Genomic DNA, 19,201 nt, shown 5'->3' with positions numbered 1-19,201 from the left:
AAAATTAATTAGATTATGTCAGAAATCTGAATGTTGCAAAAAAATAATTGTGAATAAAGCAGCAATTTCATCTCTTCAAGGGAAATTGGTGCAAAATAAAAATTCTGTCACATGATTTGTGAAGTAAATCTTAGATTTTTTGTTTTTCCATCATAGTATATGTGCATTTCTTCTAATTAATCAATGTAACCATCTTACATTTTTCATTTGCTTTTTATGTTGGTCTTTCCATTCAGCAATTTATTTATTTTTTAAATCCTAAAATTTGCATTAAGATTTGTGAATGGAAACCCAGATAGTGACTAAACATATAGCATTTTGCATGTACCACCTTAAGAATGAGACAGGCTTCCAGGATACCATAATGACTAATGATCTAAAACAAATTCAAGGGGACTTTAGGAGATAACCGAGCAAACATGGATACTGTACAATGCTTATTTTCAGCTTTCTGACACAGCCAAAGTCTGCTGAATGTCACACTCGTGTTCCACACATCCCTTAAAAGAACTGTCGAGCAATCATTCAAACAGACGTCTCTCTCAGCGAGATGCACTCATGCATTTATGCGATCATACACACACCCCCAAACCATGAGCATTTCTGTCAGAAGTGTGTGTGTGTGTGTGTGTGTGTGTGAGAGAGAGAGAGAGAGAGAGAGAGAGCGAGAGAGAAAGAGAGAGAGAAAGTGCCTCGATGGGACATTTTACAAATGCTGCATGTCAAGGAGGAGGAGAGCAGCACAGCAATTCATCCATCACCACCGTCAAACACACCTCTAACCAGGAACGAGAGAGCGAAAGGTGTCATCGGAGCAAAGAGGGAAGGGGGAAGTTGAAAGGAAAGAGAGACGACTGAGACAAAGAAAGAGAAAAATACAGACAGGGAGGAAGAAGAAAGTTCTATATGTCAGAAAGAGAAAACTACCACAGACATGTTTATTTTTTACTCATCCTCATGTCATTTCAAATCAAAACTTCTGTTTTTCTGCTGAAGACACAATGAGAAACTTTAACATTTCTTCTGCTTGAAAGAACAATAATAGAATCATGAAGCGGTCCAGTTAATGTGTGTTTCATCTTTAAATTCCCCTCTAGTAAACTGTTAACTGGATCATTGAGTTTAACAGTTCAGTCCAATTGTAATTCATTGTTAACCGGATAAACTGATTCACTGAAAAAAATAAGATTGGAAAGAATCTCAGATTCTTTAAATATTTATCAGTAAATGAAATGGTTCAATCCGAATGTAAATGAATCATTCACTGTGAACCAGATCAGCTGAATCAAAAGATTTGATTCAGAAGAATGTCTGGTTCATGAACAAATCCTTGCTACTTCTCTATTGAATTTGTGTATTTGTCAGTTAGTCAAACAGTGTAGTCAGACTGTAAATGTATCATTCATTGTAAACCAAATCAACTGATACAATAAAAAGGTCTGATTTATAAGAACGTCTGATCCATGAACAAAGAGTTACTCCTGCTCTCTTAAATCTTTATCAATGAATCAATGAACTGAACAGTTCAGTTAAATTTTAAATGAATCATTCAGAATGATTCATCCATAAACCAGATCAAGTGATTCATTGAAAAAGATCAGATTCAGAAGAATGTCTGATTAATTCAGATGTATGTTTGACATCTTTCTCTTCTCTTTTAAATTTGGGACTACTTAGATGATTTAGAAGACAGCATGTAAGTCATGGACCACCTGTTATGCTTTTTAGTGGATTTTCTAAAGCTTCACAGGCTGAGTTCTAATTGATGATAATTAAATTAAAAAGAACAGCCAGAATATTTTTCACAAATTCACTTTTTACACAGAAGAGTAAAGTCAAACAGGAGTAAATAATGCCATTTTGGGGTAAAATATCCCTTTAAATGTGTGTGTGCATGTTTCACCATCAATCACCTCACCCTTTTTAACACACACACAACCACAATGGGTCAGCCTTGACTCTTACAAGTCTCAGGGCAACTACATCGCCATCTTGTTTCCATGACACCCACTTCCCAGCTGTGGAAGTATGATGTCACTTCCTGTTTAGAGGGAAACGTGGGGATGTAGAAGCAAGAAAACGAGAGGAAAAAAACAGAGAAGTATAGCGAAGTATAGCCGGTCCCTCCTCTCACTTGCTTTGACAATCTCTTTCCCTGCTCAGCGAGAGAGAAAGAGTTCATTCAGACAGCTTGTGCGCGCACACACACACACACACACACACACACACACACACACACACACACACACACACACACACACACACACACACACACTGCCAAGTACAACAGCCGCTTCTGGTAACTCCCTGGCACTGCAGCCAAAGAACTCATACACACACACACACCAGCCTGTTTAGAGCAAGAGTCCTTCTGAGGCACAGCAGTGGAAGTGGATGCACAAGTGTGTGTGTCAATTTCTTGTCCTTACTGGACATAATTTACTCTACACACTTTCATATCCTGTTTCCGATGATCTGACTATGCAACACGGTTACCATAGATCTTGTTTTCCAATAAACCTTGTTCTCTCCGAGTTCAATGCTACCTTTTTAAAACAAATGTCATGCTCTTTTTTTTCCACTTTCACTTATGGAAAGAGAAAAAGGCTAGATTTCTAATTGGCCTCAGATGAAATGTGAACCTCTTTGTTTCTGAAATAAAATCTTCAGCAGCCTGTAGCTTTTAAAGTGTCCAAATGAAAAACTTCTCTAAACCTGATGCCTGGAGATTTTTTTTATTTTTTTTTAAATTCATCTTTCTCCACCTTTCCCACCTCCGAACACACACAACCAAACACTTATATGCTGCTGACATTGAATACTTTTGGGAAATTGACATGTCCTGCGGTGTGACATGCTATACTCCTAAAACTGACATGCTATACTATATCTAAAACTGACGGCGGGCTTTAAAACAGTATATTTGAGGTATGATATTAAAACGGCTATATTAAAATACAGCCACAACTTTAAAAATCACAAACTAATGCATTGTGGCTTGAAGATCCTTCATCAGGGTGTGGATTTCAGCAGGCAAACTTTATTTAAAGAGTTGAAGACAACTTTAACAAACAGTGTCCACTGTAATGTAATACCTCACAAGTGTATTAGATTTGTTTCATGGACTGCGAAGCCTTCTCTGCAGAGCAGCAGAGAAGGTAATGGTATATTTTTTGATTGCATAAACAACATTTTGCCAATTCCTTTGCAATTACTATGACTTTCCATGACCTTGAGAGACTGCATGGAATATTTGCATTTTGACCAGATCATTTTAAATTATCTACTGAAAAATGAACCATGTAAAGCCTGAAACAGATTACTGAATCTTTAGACAAAATACAGTTAGGTCCAAATATATTTGGACACAGGCACAATTATTATTATTTTATCTGCTGACCAAAACATATTCAACTTACAGTTATATAATGAATATGGGCTTAATGTGCACAACCTTTAATTTGAGGGTATTCTCATCAAAATTGGAGGAAAGGTTAAGAAACTACTGCTCTTTAATATGTACTGTACCCCCCCCCCCCCCCCCCCATTAGTAATTGGACAGTTGACTCAAAAGCTGTATGATGGACAGTCCTGGGCTATTCTTTCGTTATTTCTACATAAATTCAGCAGGTAAAAGGTCTGGAGTTGATTCTAAGTGTGCTATTTGCATTTGGAAGCTGTTGCTGTGAACCCACATCATTCAGTCAAAGGAGCTCTCCTTGCAAGCGAAACATACAATTGTTAGGCTTCAAGATCAAAACAAATCCATTAGAGAGATAGCAAGAACATTAGGAGTGGCCAAATCAACAGTTTGTTCTGAGAATAAAAAAAAGGCCTGGACGTCCACGGAGGACAACAGTGGTGAATGATCTGAGGATCCTCTCCATGATAAAAAAAAAACACTTTTACAACATCCATCCAAGTGAAGAACAGTCTCCAGGAGGCAGCCATGTCACTCAAGAGAAGACTTTACGAGAGCAAATACAGTGGGTTCACCCCAACCTCCAAACCAGGCCAGATTAGATTTTGCCAAAAAAAATAAAAAGAAGAAGAAGAAGAAGCCAGACCACTTCTGGAAAAGCATTCTTTGGACGACTGATATTAAGATCAACCTGTAAAATAATGACAGGAAGAAAAAAGTATGGAGAAGGCTTGGAACAGATCATGTATTGTATAGGGATATACTCAATCTGATTTGCCCAGATTCAGCCAAATACACAAAGTTGATTGGATGGCGCATCATAGTACACACATGGACGATGACCCAAACCGTACAGCAAGAAGCAGCACAGGAGTTTTTGCAGTTAAAAAAAAAGTAATATTCTGCAATGGCCAAGTCAGTCTCCTGATCTCAACCCGATTGAGCATGCACTTCACTTGCTGGAGACAAAACTAAATGCAGAAAGACCAATAATAAAACAACAACCGAAGTCAGACTTCATTGCTTGCAAAGGATTCTCAACAAAATATTAAAAAATGAAAATTTTATCAATTACATTTGAGCCCCTGAAAATGGGAGGGGGGGGGGGCTGTGTATAAAAATGGTTGTAATTTCAAAGCATTTGGTTATATTTTTGTTCAACCCCTTGAATTAAAGCTTAAAGTCTGCACTTCAATTTCATCTTGATTGTTTTTTTTTTATTCTATTCTGGTGGCATACAGAGACGAAATTATGAAAATTGTGTCAGTATCCAAATATATACAGTATGGACATAATTTTATATATAGAAAAATGTGTTTTATATCATATTTGAGACACCAGGATTTCATGATATACTGTACTATGATTTAGTTAGCTGACATTCGAGGAGGAACACATTTTCAAACTACAAAAATATGCAGTTGGTGTAGTTATGTTATTTATATAAAAAAAATTAAACTAAAAAAATAATTATTAAACAGAGAGCAGCAGGATACATATAGTAGATTGTGTGCAGCAAAGTTAGGTGTTTAGTAGGTTTTTCAGCAAAGTTTTAACTATGTTGATAATTTGGAGACCTAGAAGCTCATGAATCAAATCTTGTTTCAAAGACTGCAAAATCTTTGAAGTCTAAGGACTTATGTGCTGTCCATACATAACACAGACAGTCCTTGTCCTCTCCATATTCTTTTCTCTTGCTGTCTTTCAAACATCTTTCTGGCTGTTCTCCATACCTCTTTAATTTTCTCTAAGCCTGTGTGTGGTAGCAGTCATGTCTCATTAATGGCCAAAGCTACAAACTGTTAGAGTCCCATGACCCTGAGAAAAAAGAATAAAACTGTATAAAAATTTAAAAATTTAAAAAAAGGTATTGTTACCTTGGGTAGATGCCGCTGACCATACTGTCATGAATCGGGTCACTGGTACTGGGACATGGACCGGCTGCTTTTGACATCAGCAACACAATGAGACCTCGCATCTGTAGATTATTCCGGCTATCGTACACAAATCCTCTATCAAAAAAAAAAAAAAAACACATAAAATTTAATATCACATAACATATATTAACATATATATATGTTTTATATATATATATATATATATATATATATATATATATATATATATACTTATATAGTCCTTTTTCTTAAGTGCAGATGCAATATTTAAAAGAACAACTTCCTGTAGTTTTTCCAAAAAACATGCAAGTATTCCAAGAAAACAACATCAACTGCACATTTTCACTGAGTCATATGTGAAATCCATTAATGAGTCAGGCTAACTATTGGTCAGTACTCTGTGCTGATGGCCATGACTCCCCATCAGACCCTTCAGAATAAGAAATAATGGTGCCATGAAGAGCAGAAATGTGATTCATTAGCTAATTGAAGAGATATAATGATCAAAAGCAGCTAGAGATTGCAGAGTTACACCAGGATCTTCTTTAAAGCAGTGTTCTGCTCACTGCTGATGAGACACACTGAATTTCTGAAATGATACACGCACTTAAGGCATATATAAAAAAGTAAATATTTTTATTTATATATGTTATTCTATAAATCAAGTCCATATATTTCTTCCTAACTGCCTAAAAATTCCACTGAACTCCACTGAACAAATTTCTTGTAGAAGGTCAACATGGGTCTGGATCTGAACCTCTTGATAAAAAAAGACTTAAAATAGACTTCCATTGAAGGAGGGACTCAAGATGTATCTAAGGATCAGAGAATATTCACACAGTTTAGAATTGATAACAGTATTTACTGGCAGATGTGGTATCTTGTTCCTGGCCAGGAACAGCTTGAATACTGTCTGTGTGAAAGAATTAATAAAGTATATCCCCGTAGCCATTAATACCACCTGTAACCATAGTAACAGTGATGAAATACATTTTCATACCCAAATTTTGATGGAATTTGGTAGAGCTGCACGATTAATCGTTAAAAGATCGCGATCTCATTTCTAAATGACAACGATTCCCCCTCGTTCAAATCCCTACCTGATTGCCTAATCCTAACCCCACCCCTAATCCTAACCCCTCCCCCAAACCTACTTCTAAAACTACCAATACTAGGGGGGTAATAATTTGGCAGGGGGTCAAAATTGGGCATAACACCTGATCATTCAAATCCGTGCTCGCACTGACGCTGACACAGAAAGAGCTCTTACCATGTTGGTTAAGAAACATCTTCACAAACTATCTTTTCAACTACACAGTATTATTTCTGTCATTTATATTATCACAGAAATACTGGGATAAAGTTTATAGTTCAGATATAAACATAATATGTTATAGCGATCAAAATAGAGCAAATCACCTTTTGAAAGTACCGCGCTTCAAATACCGTTCGTGTCGATTGCATTGTTTCACCACTAGGTGGCGACCAGTGTCTTAATGTATTTGTCAATGAATTAATTTTTTATTCAAGAGAATCGTTCAAAAACGCTGATTCATCCAGTAATGAAACAAGTGAAGTAGGTTTATGAGTGAGTCGTTGAATCAGTGATTTAAACAACTTTTTTATCATTCTAATATAAAAACTGGGGTTTTAAATTTATATATATACACTACCAGTCAAAAGTTTTTGAACAAGATGTTTAATGTTTTTTAAAGTCTCATCTGCTCACCAAACCTGCATTTATTTGATCCAAAGTACAGCAAAAAGTATATATTTTTACAATTTAAAATAACTGGCTTTCTTCTTTAAAGTGTAATTTATTTCTATGATGCATAGCTGTATTTTCAGCATCATTTCTCCAGTATTCAGTGTCACATGATCTTCAGAAATTATTTTAATATTCTGATTTGCTGTTCTAAAAAACATTTATTATTATTATTATTATTATTATTATTGTTGAAACAGATGAGTAGATTTTTTTCAGGTTTCTTTGATTTAGAGTTCAGAAGAACAAAATTTGTGAAATAGAAATATTGTGTTATAAATGTCTTGGTCACACTTTATCAATTTAAAGAATCCTTGCAAAATAAAAGTATTACTATTATCATATCACAAGTATATAAATTAATAATAATAATAATAAAAAAAAAGAATTGTAGGAGAATCGTGATCTTTATATGAGACCAAAAAAATCATGATTCTCAATTTATCCAGAATCGTGCAGCCCTAGAATTTGGTGGAACATTTTATTTGTGGAATTCACTTCAATTAGCATATTAAATGTATGAGTGGATTGTCAACTGTATTATGTCATTAGAATGCAACCACAGAGGATCACATGGACTGCTATAAGCAACTACCCAGAAGTCCCTAGCAAATGTATAGTAGTGCCCCAAAAACACTTGCAATTAATATGAGATTTTACATAGAAACCCACACACAACAAAAACACTCAGAACACCTTAGCAACCACATTGCAATGCCCTAGCAGCCACCTACAACACCTAGAGAGTTCTGCACATGCAAGAACCAAAAACCACTAACATTTCTTCACAAAATGTAAAAAAAATCTAGTTCAATAAAAGGGTTATTCACACAGAACACATTTTTTCAGGTAGTGAAATGAAAAAATTGCAAGGTCTAAAGTTGATCTTTTAATTTGTATGTGTTTTTAAAATGCCATGTCTTGCACAAGACGAGAATACATCAGTTTTTACATAGAGAAACAAAACAGCAGCGCAGTGGAATGCAAAAACATATTCTGTTTGAAAGCTCTCTAAATCTACAATTTGACTAATACTGTCATCTGGCTACTTTATGAAAATAAAAGTTTCTAGTATGTGTGTGTGATTGTGTGTGTGTGACCGTCCAGACTCACAATATCCTAATTGTGTTTAAATGAAATGCACAATGTCATATTAACGAGCCAGCATGTCGTTCCAATACAATCTCGGCCTCTTTTCACCTCCCATCCCTCCATCTTTCACTGTCTCTCTCTCGCTCTACGGAGGAGGAAACAGAGACACAAAGACACTCGCTGGCTTGTTAATCACAGTTCCACGAGGGGGTCTTGGAGGCAGAGGTCATCGCTGTTATGAGTTAGTCTGCCTTTCAACATCATGATTAATTTGCATCTGCATGACGGTTGCTGGTTGGTTCTGTGCAAAGGCGTCCAACCCCACAGACCCTTTACTTGGCTCTATTATCAGTTTAAAATATACATATAATACAAATAATTTCTTATAATTGCCTCCTAAGGACAGAGTAGCAAAAAATGGCCAAAGGCCTCTTTCCTCTGAAACAAATATTCTGCATTTTGATCATTTTAGAGACACTTAATAAATCTTTCATTTTCAACTGACAATTCCCTTGCATAAAGAACCACTTTTAAAAAACCAACATCATTTTTAAAGTAAAGTTGTGAGAAAACAGCCGACTACCCATAATATAAAACTTAAATGTATACATTTTCCTTCTAAATGAGCGCCCTCCAATCCTTTTATATTTCAAACAAAAGTAAATTAATTAAAGTAATATTTATGGCAAAAATATGAAACTCGGTTGCAGATATACCACATTTTACAACAAGGTGTAATATCAAAAACAGTGACCTTGAAACTTACCTTTTAACATTGCTATCAAAAAAGAACACAAGTAAGAGACCATTCAACAACCTGCTATACTGTAAAGTACTTCAATTAATTTGTTGAGGTAATTCTATAGTTGCTGTGGTATTATAACAACTTTAGTAATATAAACAAATTACTTTACCCAATACTGTAGTTTATATTTTATATTATACTATAATACACTACAGTTTACTGTAGTAAAAACTAAAGTACAATACAGTAGTTATAACAGTTTATCAGTTCACTATAGTTAATACTAAAGTATCCTATAGCATTAATTAAAAAGTGTTGTACCTACTATAATATACACAGTATAATACATTTTATTATGGATATCGGGATATCCCTATGTTCAAGACATGGTTATGGCCTTCAGAGACATTTCAAAATATGCATGATTGAAGAATTTAAAAGCAGCACAGTAAAATGCAAAAATTGTGTTTTGTGTGAACTAGGGCTGCGCGAGAGAGAGAGAGAGAGCGCGCGCGCGAGAGAGAGACAGAGAGAGAGCGTGCGCGAGAGAGACAGAGAGAGAGAGCGCGCGCGCGAGAGAGACAGAGAGAGAGCGAGCCGTCTTCAAACAACAGGAGCGCTGTCTTGCTCTCTCTCCCTCCCGCATATTAATCAATTGACACGATGGTGTCGATGTTTAAATCATTTAAAATGAGAATGTAAGTGTGCTCACCCCATTTTTGTTTGTAAGAAAAAATATCGCAATATATATCGCAGAAAAATAAAATATGTCATTTTTTCCCAATATCGTGCAGCCCTAGTGTGAACAGCCCACGGAGGAATGATTCACTTAAAACACATTTTTGATATTAAAAACACAAGATGCTGGACAAGTTGCATTTTTCTCACTTGAGCGCCATATTTTTTAGAACGTGTAAAAAATAAAAAAAAAGTACACAATACGCATGAGCACAATGGTCAAACACATCTGTCTAACTGACTACTAAATGGAAAAGCACTGCAGTGGAATGCAAAAACGTGTTCTTTATAAACGCCCTTATAGTTTTATGATAACCTACTGTTCAGTGAGTGATAGTCATCTGAGCTGTATCAATAAGGAAGTGAATTGTCTGAGAAACAGAGTCATTAAAATGCACTAACTGAGAGGTCCATTGGAAAATTGTGTGCACAGTGAAGACAAAGCAATAGAAAGTTTAAATCCAGACTGAAAATAATCTAATATAGGGTGCAGGTCATAGAGGATGTACACATCACAAGCGTTCCAGGGCTACAATCGTCTCTGGTTGCCGGGCAATGAGGCACAATGCAGTTCCAGTGACGACAAGGGCTGTAATCCCGTCTCCAGGCAGAGAGTCACTTGTCATGAATCACAACTGTGGTAATCGAGATGAGATGACACCCAGACACGCCCACTACCAAACAGCCCAGCGAGAGAGAGAGAGAGAGAGAGAGAGGGAGAGAGAGAGAGGGAGAGAGGGAGAGAGGGAGAGAGGGGTGGGCACGACATATCATGACAGAATGAAAGAATAAAGAAGAGACTGGAGACATATAAGGTTTAAACAAGGAATATATCCAAGATTGGATGGAAATACATAAAAGTGATAAGCTGATAACTGGAGAATCAATGAGTGTGGTTACATATATCATCTTACATAGATTATGCTTAATAATAACCCAATACTGTTCAGTTCATGAAAACCACTTAAAATGTATTCTTATCAGGTAAAGGTTATAAATGGTTTAAGCGAAACCTGATCAGCACACCCCCATTACTCAGATTTCAGTGGCCAGTATATTTATATATTATTATAGTATTTACTTATTATGTAGTATTTTTAGCTTGTGTGTGTAGCAATTTTTTTTGCATGTCTGTTTATGTTTAAAAAAAGGTTATTTCAAAATCTTATGTAAACATGTTTTTCAATATGTTGTTGGTTTTTTTATAATGAGCTGATTTTTGATTTCTCGCACTCAATGTAAATGCAGTGCTGATTTATACCATATGAAGGACCATCCCCTTGAACCATCAGGTTTTTAACGTCTTCCTGTCCACCAGCCCAAAAGGCTTCACCTAACATTTTTTTAAAATACTGACACAAAGGTCAAAACTACAGCGATCACATCCAAATAATCTAGTCACATCCACCTCCCAGAAACACACACACCATTACTCAATCAGACAGAAACTGCATCTCAAAACATGCACACAAACACACACATCATTAAATCACAAACTCACTCTACTGCAAAGGGAGGAGCAGGGAGTCATTAAAACAAGACGAGTGGTGATCAGAAATGATTGGAAAGAGGGAATAAAAGAGTGATGGAACGTTACAGACCAGCTGGAAAGTGTTTATGACCCTCACGAATAAGGAGTGTGCAGTGAAGTACACTTAATATGTGTGAAACATATTCACACACATATTCACACACAACACTGTTTTTTGATTAGCCAATGAAAACATGTGTCTTTGTCCCCTATGGGGATTTTATGGGGCTTTTTTCCCGCATCTTCCACTGTGAGCAGTGCATTTCTAAGTTGCTATGTGAGGTTAAAACATTTTTTTTGACACTAGATACAGGTGGATGAATGTCTGTGCATAAATGTAAATGGGCCAATCAGATGACTGGATGAGCATATTAGCATATTTATAAGCATATGTACATGTTTACAGACAAGCATTTTGAATAGTTTTAATTCACAATTAGTGTTTAGGAGATAATAAACGTCTTTTTTAAAAATAAGCTGAACTTAACTTGTAGCTGTTTTAGCACATCATATGTGAATGGTCCCTAATAACTAAGAAAAAAAAGAAGCTGTAATTATCAATCAAAACGCCACAGCGAATGATGTCATCGGGAAAATGTGACATTACATCACTGCACTCTGTTCGTCTGGAATATTGTGTGTGTATGCAGCTGGGTTGTCACTTTACACATAGACTGGGACAAAATTATTACAGGTGGCCCTAATAAATACCAAAGAGCAGAGGTTTACAAAGTGAGGGTCTGTAGAAACATTCTGGAGGAAAAAACATGTAAATAAAAAAAAAATAAAAAAGGATTTTTAAATAAATTAAAGTAAATAAATAAATAATACAGTACAGTATTATAATGAGTATGTTTTTTTTTAATTACATAATTTCAGAATAATATTTTAGACATTTATAATATTCATTTTATACAGTATAAATTGGGTCTTCATATAAGAAACCGTATAGATGCCTTTTAAATTTAGGATGGGGTGTCCCTGATCTGAGGATGATAATATTTGGGGTCCGCATATAAATGACTGAAAAACCCTGCCATAAAGGACCTCACTGAGAACACCTGTCACAGGGCCTCTGTATGTGTGTGGAACTGTGAAGGTCTCTCCCTGACGTGTCACGGACATCTCCGCAAGATCTTACCGCAACCGCAAACTGCTCTGAACTTCGCTGAGGTCTGTGTTTTTTTTAAGAATGAACAGAAAGGCGAAGCGGAACGTGAGCTGGCACTGGCTGACTCGCCAGCCTGCAATTGTGCATATAAATATCTTTGGCGCGTCTTAGGAGACGGCTGAATCTGCACTGACGCTGAGGGGAGAAGACAGGGTCCCCTCCCAAATGGATTGTCATATCAGATTTAGGTGTATAGGTTATTACACCCTTGGGCTACTGTTTCCAGCACTGTCGTCTGGATGGGCCGGATTGGGTTCCCAAACTCGTCTCTCTATCTAAAACCAAACGCACACACACACAAACACTCAGTCTTTATTTCCTCTTAAAACTTTCTGTATGTCATTCAGTTGGACAGGGCTCAGGTGAAAAAAAGTTCAAGGGGTAGTTCGACCAAAAAATGAAAATTGTGTCAACATTTACTCACCCTTATGTTGTTCCAAACCTGTATGACCTTATTTTTCTAAAGAGCATAAAAGATGATGTTTATGTGTTTTCGTCCATACAATGGAATCTAACGGTCACCAAAACTGTTTGGTTACCAACTTCAAAAACGAAAAAATCTTTTGTGTTCCACATAAGAAATAAAGTCATATGAATTTGAAACAACATAAACGTGAGTAAACGATGACAGAATTTTACATTTGGTTGAACAAGGGATTCTTTTTTATTTTATTTTTTTTTTTTATTTTGTAAATCCTATTTTTTGTTTGTAGGTCAATTCTGGCTCAGAAAAAAAAATCCATTTATGCCCAATGATTCTAACTGTTAAAAACTGTATTGTCACTGAAAACTAATCAGAATATGATCAGATATTTACACAAAAACACCTAAAGCTAATACCACACACGTCATAGCATAATTTATGGACTATGTATAGCAACAAAGTACAGCTCACAGCAGTGTAAAAAAGCAGACATAGTGCTATACTAAAGAAAAGTCCAGAAACACACTTGATCTTCAGTATGACAGAGTGGGCTGGCTGTCTGTCTTTGGAACTGTAAAGGACAGCCACTGGGGGGAGACAGCTTTGATTTGGCCATTTAATTTGGCTAGTTAAAAAAAAGTGCCTTTTAAGTATTTTACTTCCAGGGTCAATCTCCTTGAATTAACGAAGGGGTTAAAGGGATACTTCATCCAAAAATTAAAATCCTGTCATTAATTTCTCACCCTCAAGTTGTTCCAAACCCGTAAGACCTTCGTTTATCTTCAGAACACAAAGTAAGATATTTTTGATGCATTCCGAGACATCTTTGACCCTCCCACAGACAGCAAGGGTACTACCACAATCAATGGCCAGAAATGTAGTAAAGACATGAGTAAAATAGTCCATGTGACATCAGTAGTTCAACTGTAATTTTACGAAGCTACAGGATTACTTTTTTTGCTCAAAGAAACCAAAAAAGAACAACTTTGTTTAACAATTCTTCTCCTCCTCATTCAGTCTGCTGAGACTTGCCTCCATTTTGGAGAGGATTACAATGCATGTGTGCTCTTCCGCTTCGTGTAAACAACGCATGCGCACTGAGCAGCTGTTTACGTCAACACGGACATGCGTCAGCATCGTGATACTCCCCAAAATGGAAGCAAGCTACAGCAGACTGAATGAGGAGGAGAAGAATTGTTGAAAAAAGTTGTTCTTTTTGTTTTCTTTGTGCACAAAAAATATTATTGTAGTTTCGTAAAATTACGGTTGAACTACTGATGTCACATGGACTATTTTACTGATGTCTTACTACGTTTCTGGACCCTGATTGTGGTAGTACCCTTGCTGTCTGTGGGAGGGTCAAAGAGCTCTCGGAGTGCATCAAAAATATCTTTATTTGTGTTCCAAAGATGAACGAAGGTCTTACAGTTAGGGAAGGACGATTTAGCAAAGTCTGAAAAGTACAATTTGTACAAACACTTTCATTTAAATTTAATCCTTTCACTTTTCATTAACCTACTTAAAATAGGTGCATGGGGGTGTCACAAAGATTTATTGACTTGCAGTAAAGATACTTTTGCTTCAATAAAACAGCTTTACATAAAGGACTATAATGAGAGGGATTACAAGAAAACATAAACCATCCTATTGATTTATTAAAGCGACTTGTATTGTTTCTCAATAAACAAACTGAACAGGTCAGGACTGCAGATTACCCAGCAGTTCCTGCAGGGTGTAAACTCACCAAGACTATAAAGCTCCATGTGGTCTTTTAATTTATCCTCTGAGAGCTGCTTATGTTAATGATCTGCATCACTATAAGCAGGTGATATTCAAGTGAGTAAATATTGAATACAAAATTATGAATCATGAATATTGTTTAGGTTATGTTAGAAAGAACTGATCGGCTGAAGTGCAAATGATAGCATACTGGCACTAGTCAGGAAGTCAGTTAAGAAATGCTACAATGCTGAAAGCTTGGTTTCATCAACATAAATTGGGTCACATGCCAGAACATTCTAAAGAGGTTACCCAGAAATTTCAGTGTGACCTTATCAATAATCATTAACTAACTCTTATCCATGTAAAGAAAAAAAACTGGCCTCATTAACACTAGATACGTTACAAGGAAACTAGATACATAGATAGTCACGGTAAATCCAATTTAATTCCGTGAACTGGTTCATTTGAACAAAGAAAATTATTTCACTTCATGGTCGCTGACACTGGAATGGCATATTTATGTGCTCTAAAAAAATCCAAATAAGTTAAACAGCATTTTTAGTCCCATTTCAGTTCCTTGCAGTTTCTTATTATGTGCATTTACAGTAAAGCACTAAAATTAATATCTTACCTGAAAAATGTTTGCACATTGTAATAATATTCCTATTTATTAAAATCAGTTCTGTTTCATTTGTGTGTTGATAAAACTGTCCAGACTACACATAAAAAGTTTGAGGTTGTTATTTTTTTTTATTACTTAATATATATATATATTTATTACTTAATATATATATATATATATATATATATATATATATATATATATATATATATATATATATATATATATATATATATACACACACACACACACACAGTATATATATATATATATATATATATATATATATATAGTTTCTTATGCTCACCAAGGTTGCATTTATTTGGTTAAAATTGTTAAAAATGCAATAAAATAGTAGTACGGTCAGATATAATTTTTATATTGATACTTTAAATATTATTTTAAAGCAGTTTAATGCAGTTTCCTATTTGAATACATTTTTAACTGTACTTTATTCCTGTGATAGTAAAGCTGAATTTTCAGCAGTCATTACTCCAGTCCAGTCTGTCACATGATCCTTCAGAAATCATTCTAATGATGGTTTGGTGCTCAAACATTTATAAGCCTATTATTGCACGTTATAATAATATTCAGTTTATTACAACTCTATTTCATATGCTTGTTGATAAAACTGTCTTATGCTTCCAGTATGTTTTTTATTTGTAACATGTTTTATTTGTAACATTTATTTGTGATAATCAGCTATTAATGTAATTAATGATTAAATTAACAATCTGGTCTCAGTTTAATGAGTCAACTGACTTAAGAACGGCTTGAACTGATTCATGATCAAATTGTTCAGACTTGTTTTGTAAACCAGTTTGACAGATTCATTTAATAGATCCCACTAAACAGAAGGAATCACACCTAGCTATCAGAAGAACACATGCTGTAAATGTAACTCAGTACCTGGCAGTGTTGAGCAGAGGGTGTTTTGTTCCCACCAGCTTCCTGACATGCATGGCCACATTGCTGAGCTCGTCACTGAGTAAACAGCGCAAACTCATGAATGAAGTTGGATATCCTACGATCTTCTCAGCATCAGACACTACTTTAGTCCAGTTAGACGGAGATGGGTTGGAAAAAATACTTAGATGCCTCCATCCAATGTAAGAGAGCCGTGACCTCCAAGCCATTTTAAAAACAAAACCCAAAATATAATAGACCAGTTATTTAATCGTATGAATGTTCATCGGTACTTTCAGATTGAAGTTCACATCAGAGATCTGACACGCTCTTTTACTTATTTAGTGTCACATCCAGCAGCCTCTGTCCTCCCAATGTCACCTCCTTAGGGAAGCAAACATCGTCTTCTTTTACACAGAAGTCGCCTCCACTGATCGAGCGATGGTCTTAAGTTAATGCAAGTGTATTAGTCCAAACCGATAGTCCGTGTAGATTTCTGGGTGTCCAGTTGTACAACATTAAACTATCACGTTTTGACAGCTGCACCGGGTCGCCATCTTTTACGCATCAGTTTACGGCTTGTCGTAAAGACTGCATGGTTAACCCCTTCGTCACCAAAGTCCAAATAACAAATTAAAGGAAATGTGAAAACGTGAAAAACAGTCTGTTTTAAAATCAGAAACTACATTTATTTTATTTTATTTGTCGACTGAAACAGCAGATCTGTGTTCTCATCATAGGTTTTTTTTTTGGCACAGTCACAGTCAACTTTTCTAACCTGGCATCTGCCAAATTTTGTTTGTGTAACAAAAACTTGCATTAGAAAGTTGCAAAATACTTTAATTACACTCACAGCCTTTGATAAATGGAAATTATGGGTTTCTTCTGCCTTTTAAAGGTTGATAAGCCATCCTAAATATGTGTGATTACATGGTTAGTTGCATTTTAGATTTGCATTTATCATTGTTTCTAGTCTGTTGTGCACGACCCTGTTAGAACAGACATGTGACCCATTTTTTGGGTTGTGACCCACCGGTTGAGAAACACTTCTCTGTATTGCATGTTGTGGTGTGATTATTCTGGATTTGTGATAATCCCCATACTGAGATCACGTCAGTCAAATTAATACCATGGAATAACAATGTTGACTTCAGCTTTATCAGCTATTAAAAGCCAGGAGGGAATTTCACTTAAGTGCAAGACACTTAATGATGTCGAACGTTACTGTTTTCACAGTCTGAATTGTGTAATTGATGGATAATGTTCTTATTTTGACACTGCAGCCTTTGTTGTGAAATTCACATTTTCAAACCTATCACAGATGGTGACACTGTTGTTGGGCACAATGTTACCACTTAGACAGAAGTTACTTTTCAGGGTTACTGTGTTTGAAGCAGAAAGGAGTTGACACATTTCATTTTGAAAAGTCTTTATGATTATGTACAGTACTTTACTTTACAACTGAATTCAACAGTGGACTTACATGAGGTTAACATGTTAAGACCATTAGCCCAGTTCAATCTGTTAAACTGATGTCTTGGGTCAAACTAGTAAATATGTAATATCATATTTGACTCTATTGCAGTGCATCTTTCATTACATCTCTTGAGGCTGATCAAGATTCTGGAAACTCGTACGCCGTAAAAAAATAAATAAAAATAATTTTAACAATAATAGATTTACTGGAATGCTAAGGTAAAAAACTGTTAATTTGTTAACAAGTTTTCTAACTTATATATGGTGAAAAACTGTAATAAATCTAAAAGGACATTAAGTGTGATTTTACAAACTTTTAGAAGTGAAAAAGAAACAAGTCATATTATCTTTAACTGTGAGAAACTGTAAATTGACATGGCCAGAAATCCCTTTATATTTGTTGGGTTTTAAATTACATCTTCTTAAATTATTTTTTTATGCATTATTTTAGTGCCATGAGTGTTACCATGATAGTGTTTGTAACTGTCCAAATAAAATCTGTAGAACCTAAAATATTACTGCTATATACATTTGACAGTAAAATAAATCAGTAATATATTTTATCTGTATCAACTTTTTTTTTTTTTTAGATGAAGAGTATAAGATTGTAAGATCATGGCTTGCTCATTACAAGGATTAATCTGGCAGTTTGTGTTAATCATAATGCCACACCACCCCATTCTGTAGACATGAAAAGAACCTATAGGTTTGAGAATAATGAGGGAGAAACAAACTGTTGATTACACATTCACATATGCTGCTGTGGGCATAGAGAGAGAGACAGACAAGAAGGGAAAAATCAAGGGCCTCTGCTCTCCTCTCTCTTTGAAATTCAATCAATTCGACCTTCTATTTAAGACTGGGTTGCATTACTTTAATCAACAACACATGGCACATGAATCTCAGATTCCCCACTCACCTATTTTGCAGTGAACTGTCTCAGAAGTTATTTACCAAAAGTCTATACAGTAATTCGGACAGAAGCCCTCATCAACACAGATATAATGCCACTTCCAACGACTATTAATTTCTGAACAGGGTCGATGAAAGCCTTCTCCTTCTGTTAGGACTTCCAGAGATTTTCCAGATCATTCCACACCCACTTCATGCTGTCTCTGGGTTAGGATGAAGCTACTTATCTGGTGCATAAACCATGAACCAAACCAGTCCAGTCTTAGAAAATGTTTCCTGAGCATCTCTGATATGCCAGGCTTTCCTTTCCCATATTCAAAACCTTCACGTTTAGCATAAAGTTCTGCTCATTTGTCAGCAAACATCTCCACAGGTTAAAAAAAGGATGTTTACTGGATTTACAGTTCCTCCACTCGGTCTTTCTAATGGAACTTGATAAAATTATACCAACGCCTAAATAATCAACCATCTGCTACATGATTCCTGCAGTAGAAATCTGCTTTTTGGGTATCCACATTCAATTCACCTGTCGTTCTTTGTTTGCTCCAGTACAGTGTTTGCTCACTACTTCATTTGTCTTTTCGATCTGATCTTTGTCATTCTTTCAGTTGTTGTCACTTATGATTAATTAACAAATTAAAGCTGTAATCATCACGTAATTAAGAGGTCTGTTGTGCTCCATGAAGCAATTTAATCAAACCAAAATTCAGAAAGCAACATTTGTCTTTCTATAGAGTTGTCTTCGATAAAACTGGAGGCAAGACAGCAAGCTATTGTG

The 19,201-nt window shown here is 35.6% G+C and overlaps 1 protein-coding gene across 1 annotated transcript in view; it reads right to left on the bottom strand.

Moving 5' to 3' along the window:
* The window catches only part of pdss2 (prenyl (decaprenyl) diphosphate synthase, subunit 2), a 31,993-nt gene extending 15,370 nt beyond the window's left edge, over positions 1 to 16,623 (bottom strand). The window contains exons 1-2 of the mRNA XM_059566014.1: positions 16,039 to 16,623; positions 5,299 to 5,433 (exon numbers count right to left, since the gene is read on the bottom strand). Coding sequence (XP_059421997.1) covers positions 5,299 to 5,433; positions 16,039 to 16,265 — 362 coding nt within the window. The 5' untranslated portion in view covers positions 16,266 to 16,623. The remainder of the gene's footprint in view (positions 1 to 5,298; positions 5,434 to 16,038) is intronic.
* Positions 16,624 to 19,201: the final 2,578 nt, after the last annotated feature.

This window comes from Carassius carassius, chromosome 14 (genome assembly GCF_963082965.1).
Source record: "Carassius carassius chromosome 14, fCarCar2.1, whole genome shotgun sequence".
Lineage (NCBI taxonomy): Eukaryota > Metazoa > Chordata > Actinopteri > Cypriniformes > Cyprinidae > Carassius > Carassius carassius.
Note: the sequence above shows the minus strand (reverse complement) of the source record. Positions and strands in the feature narration are given on the sequence as shown.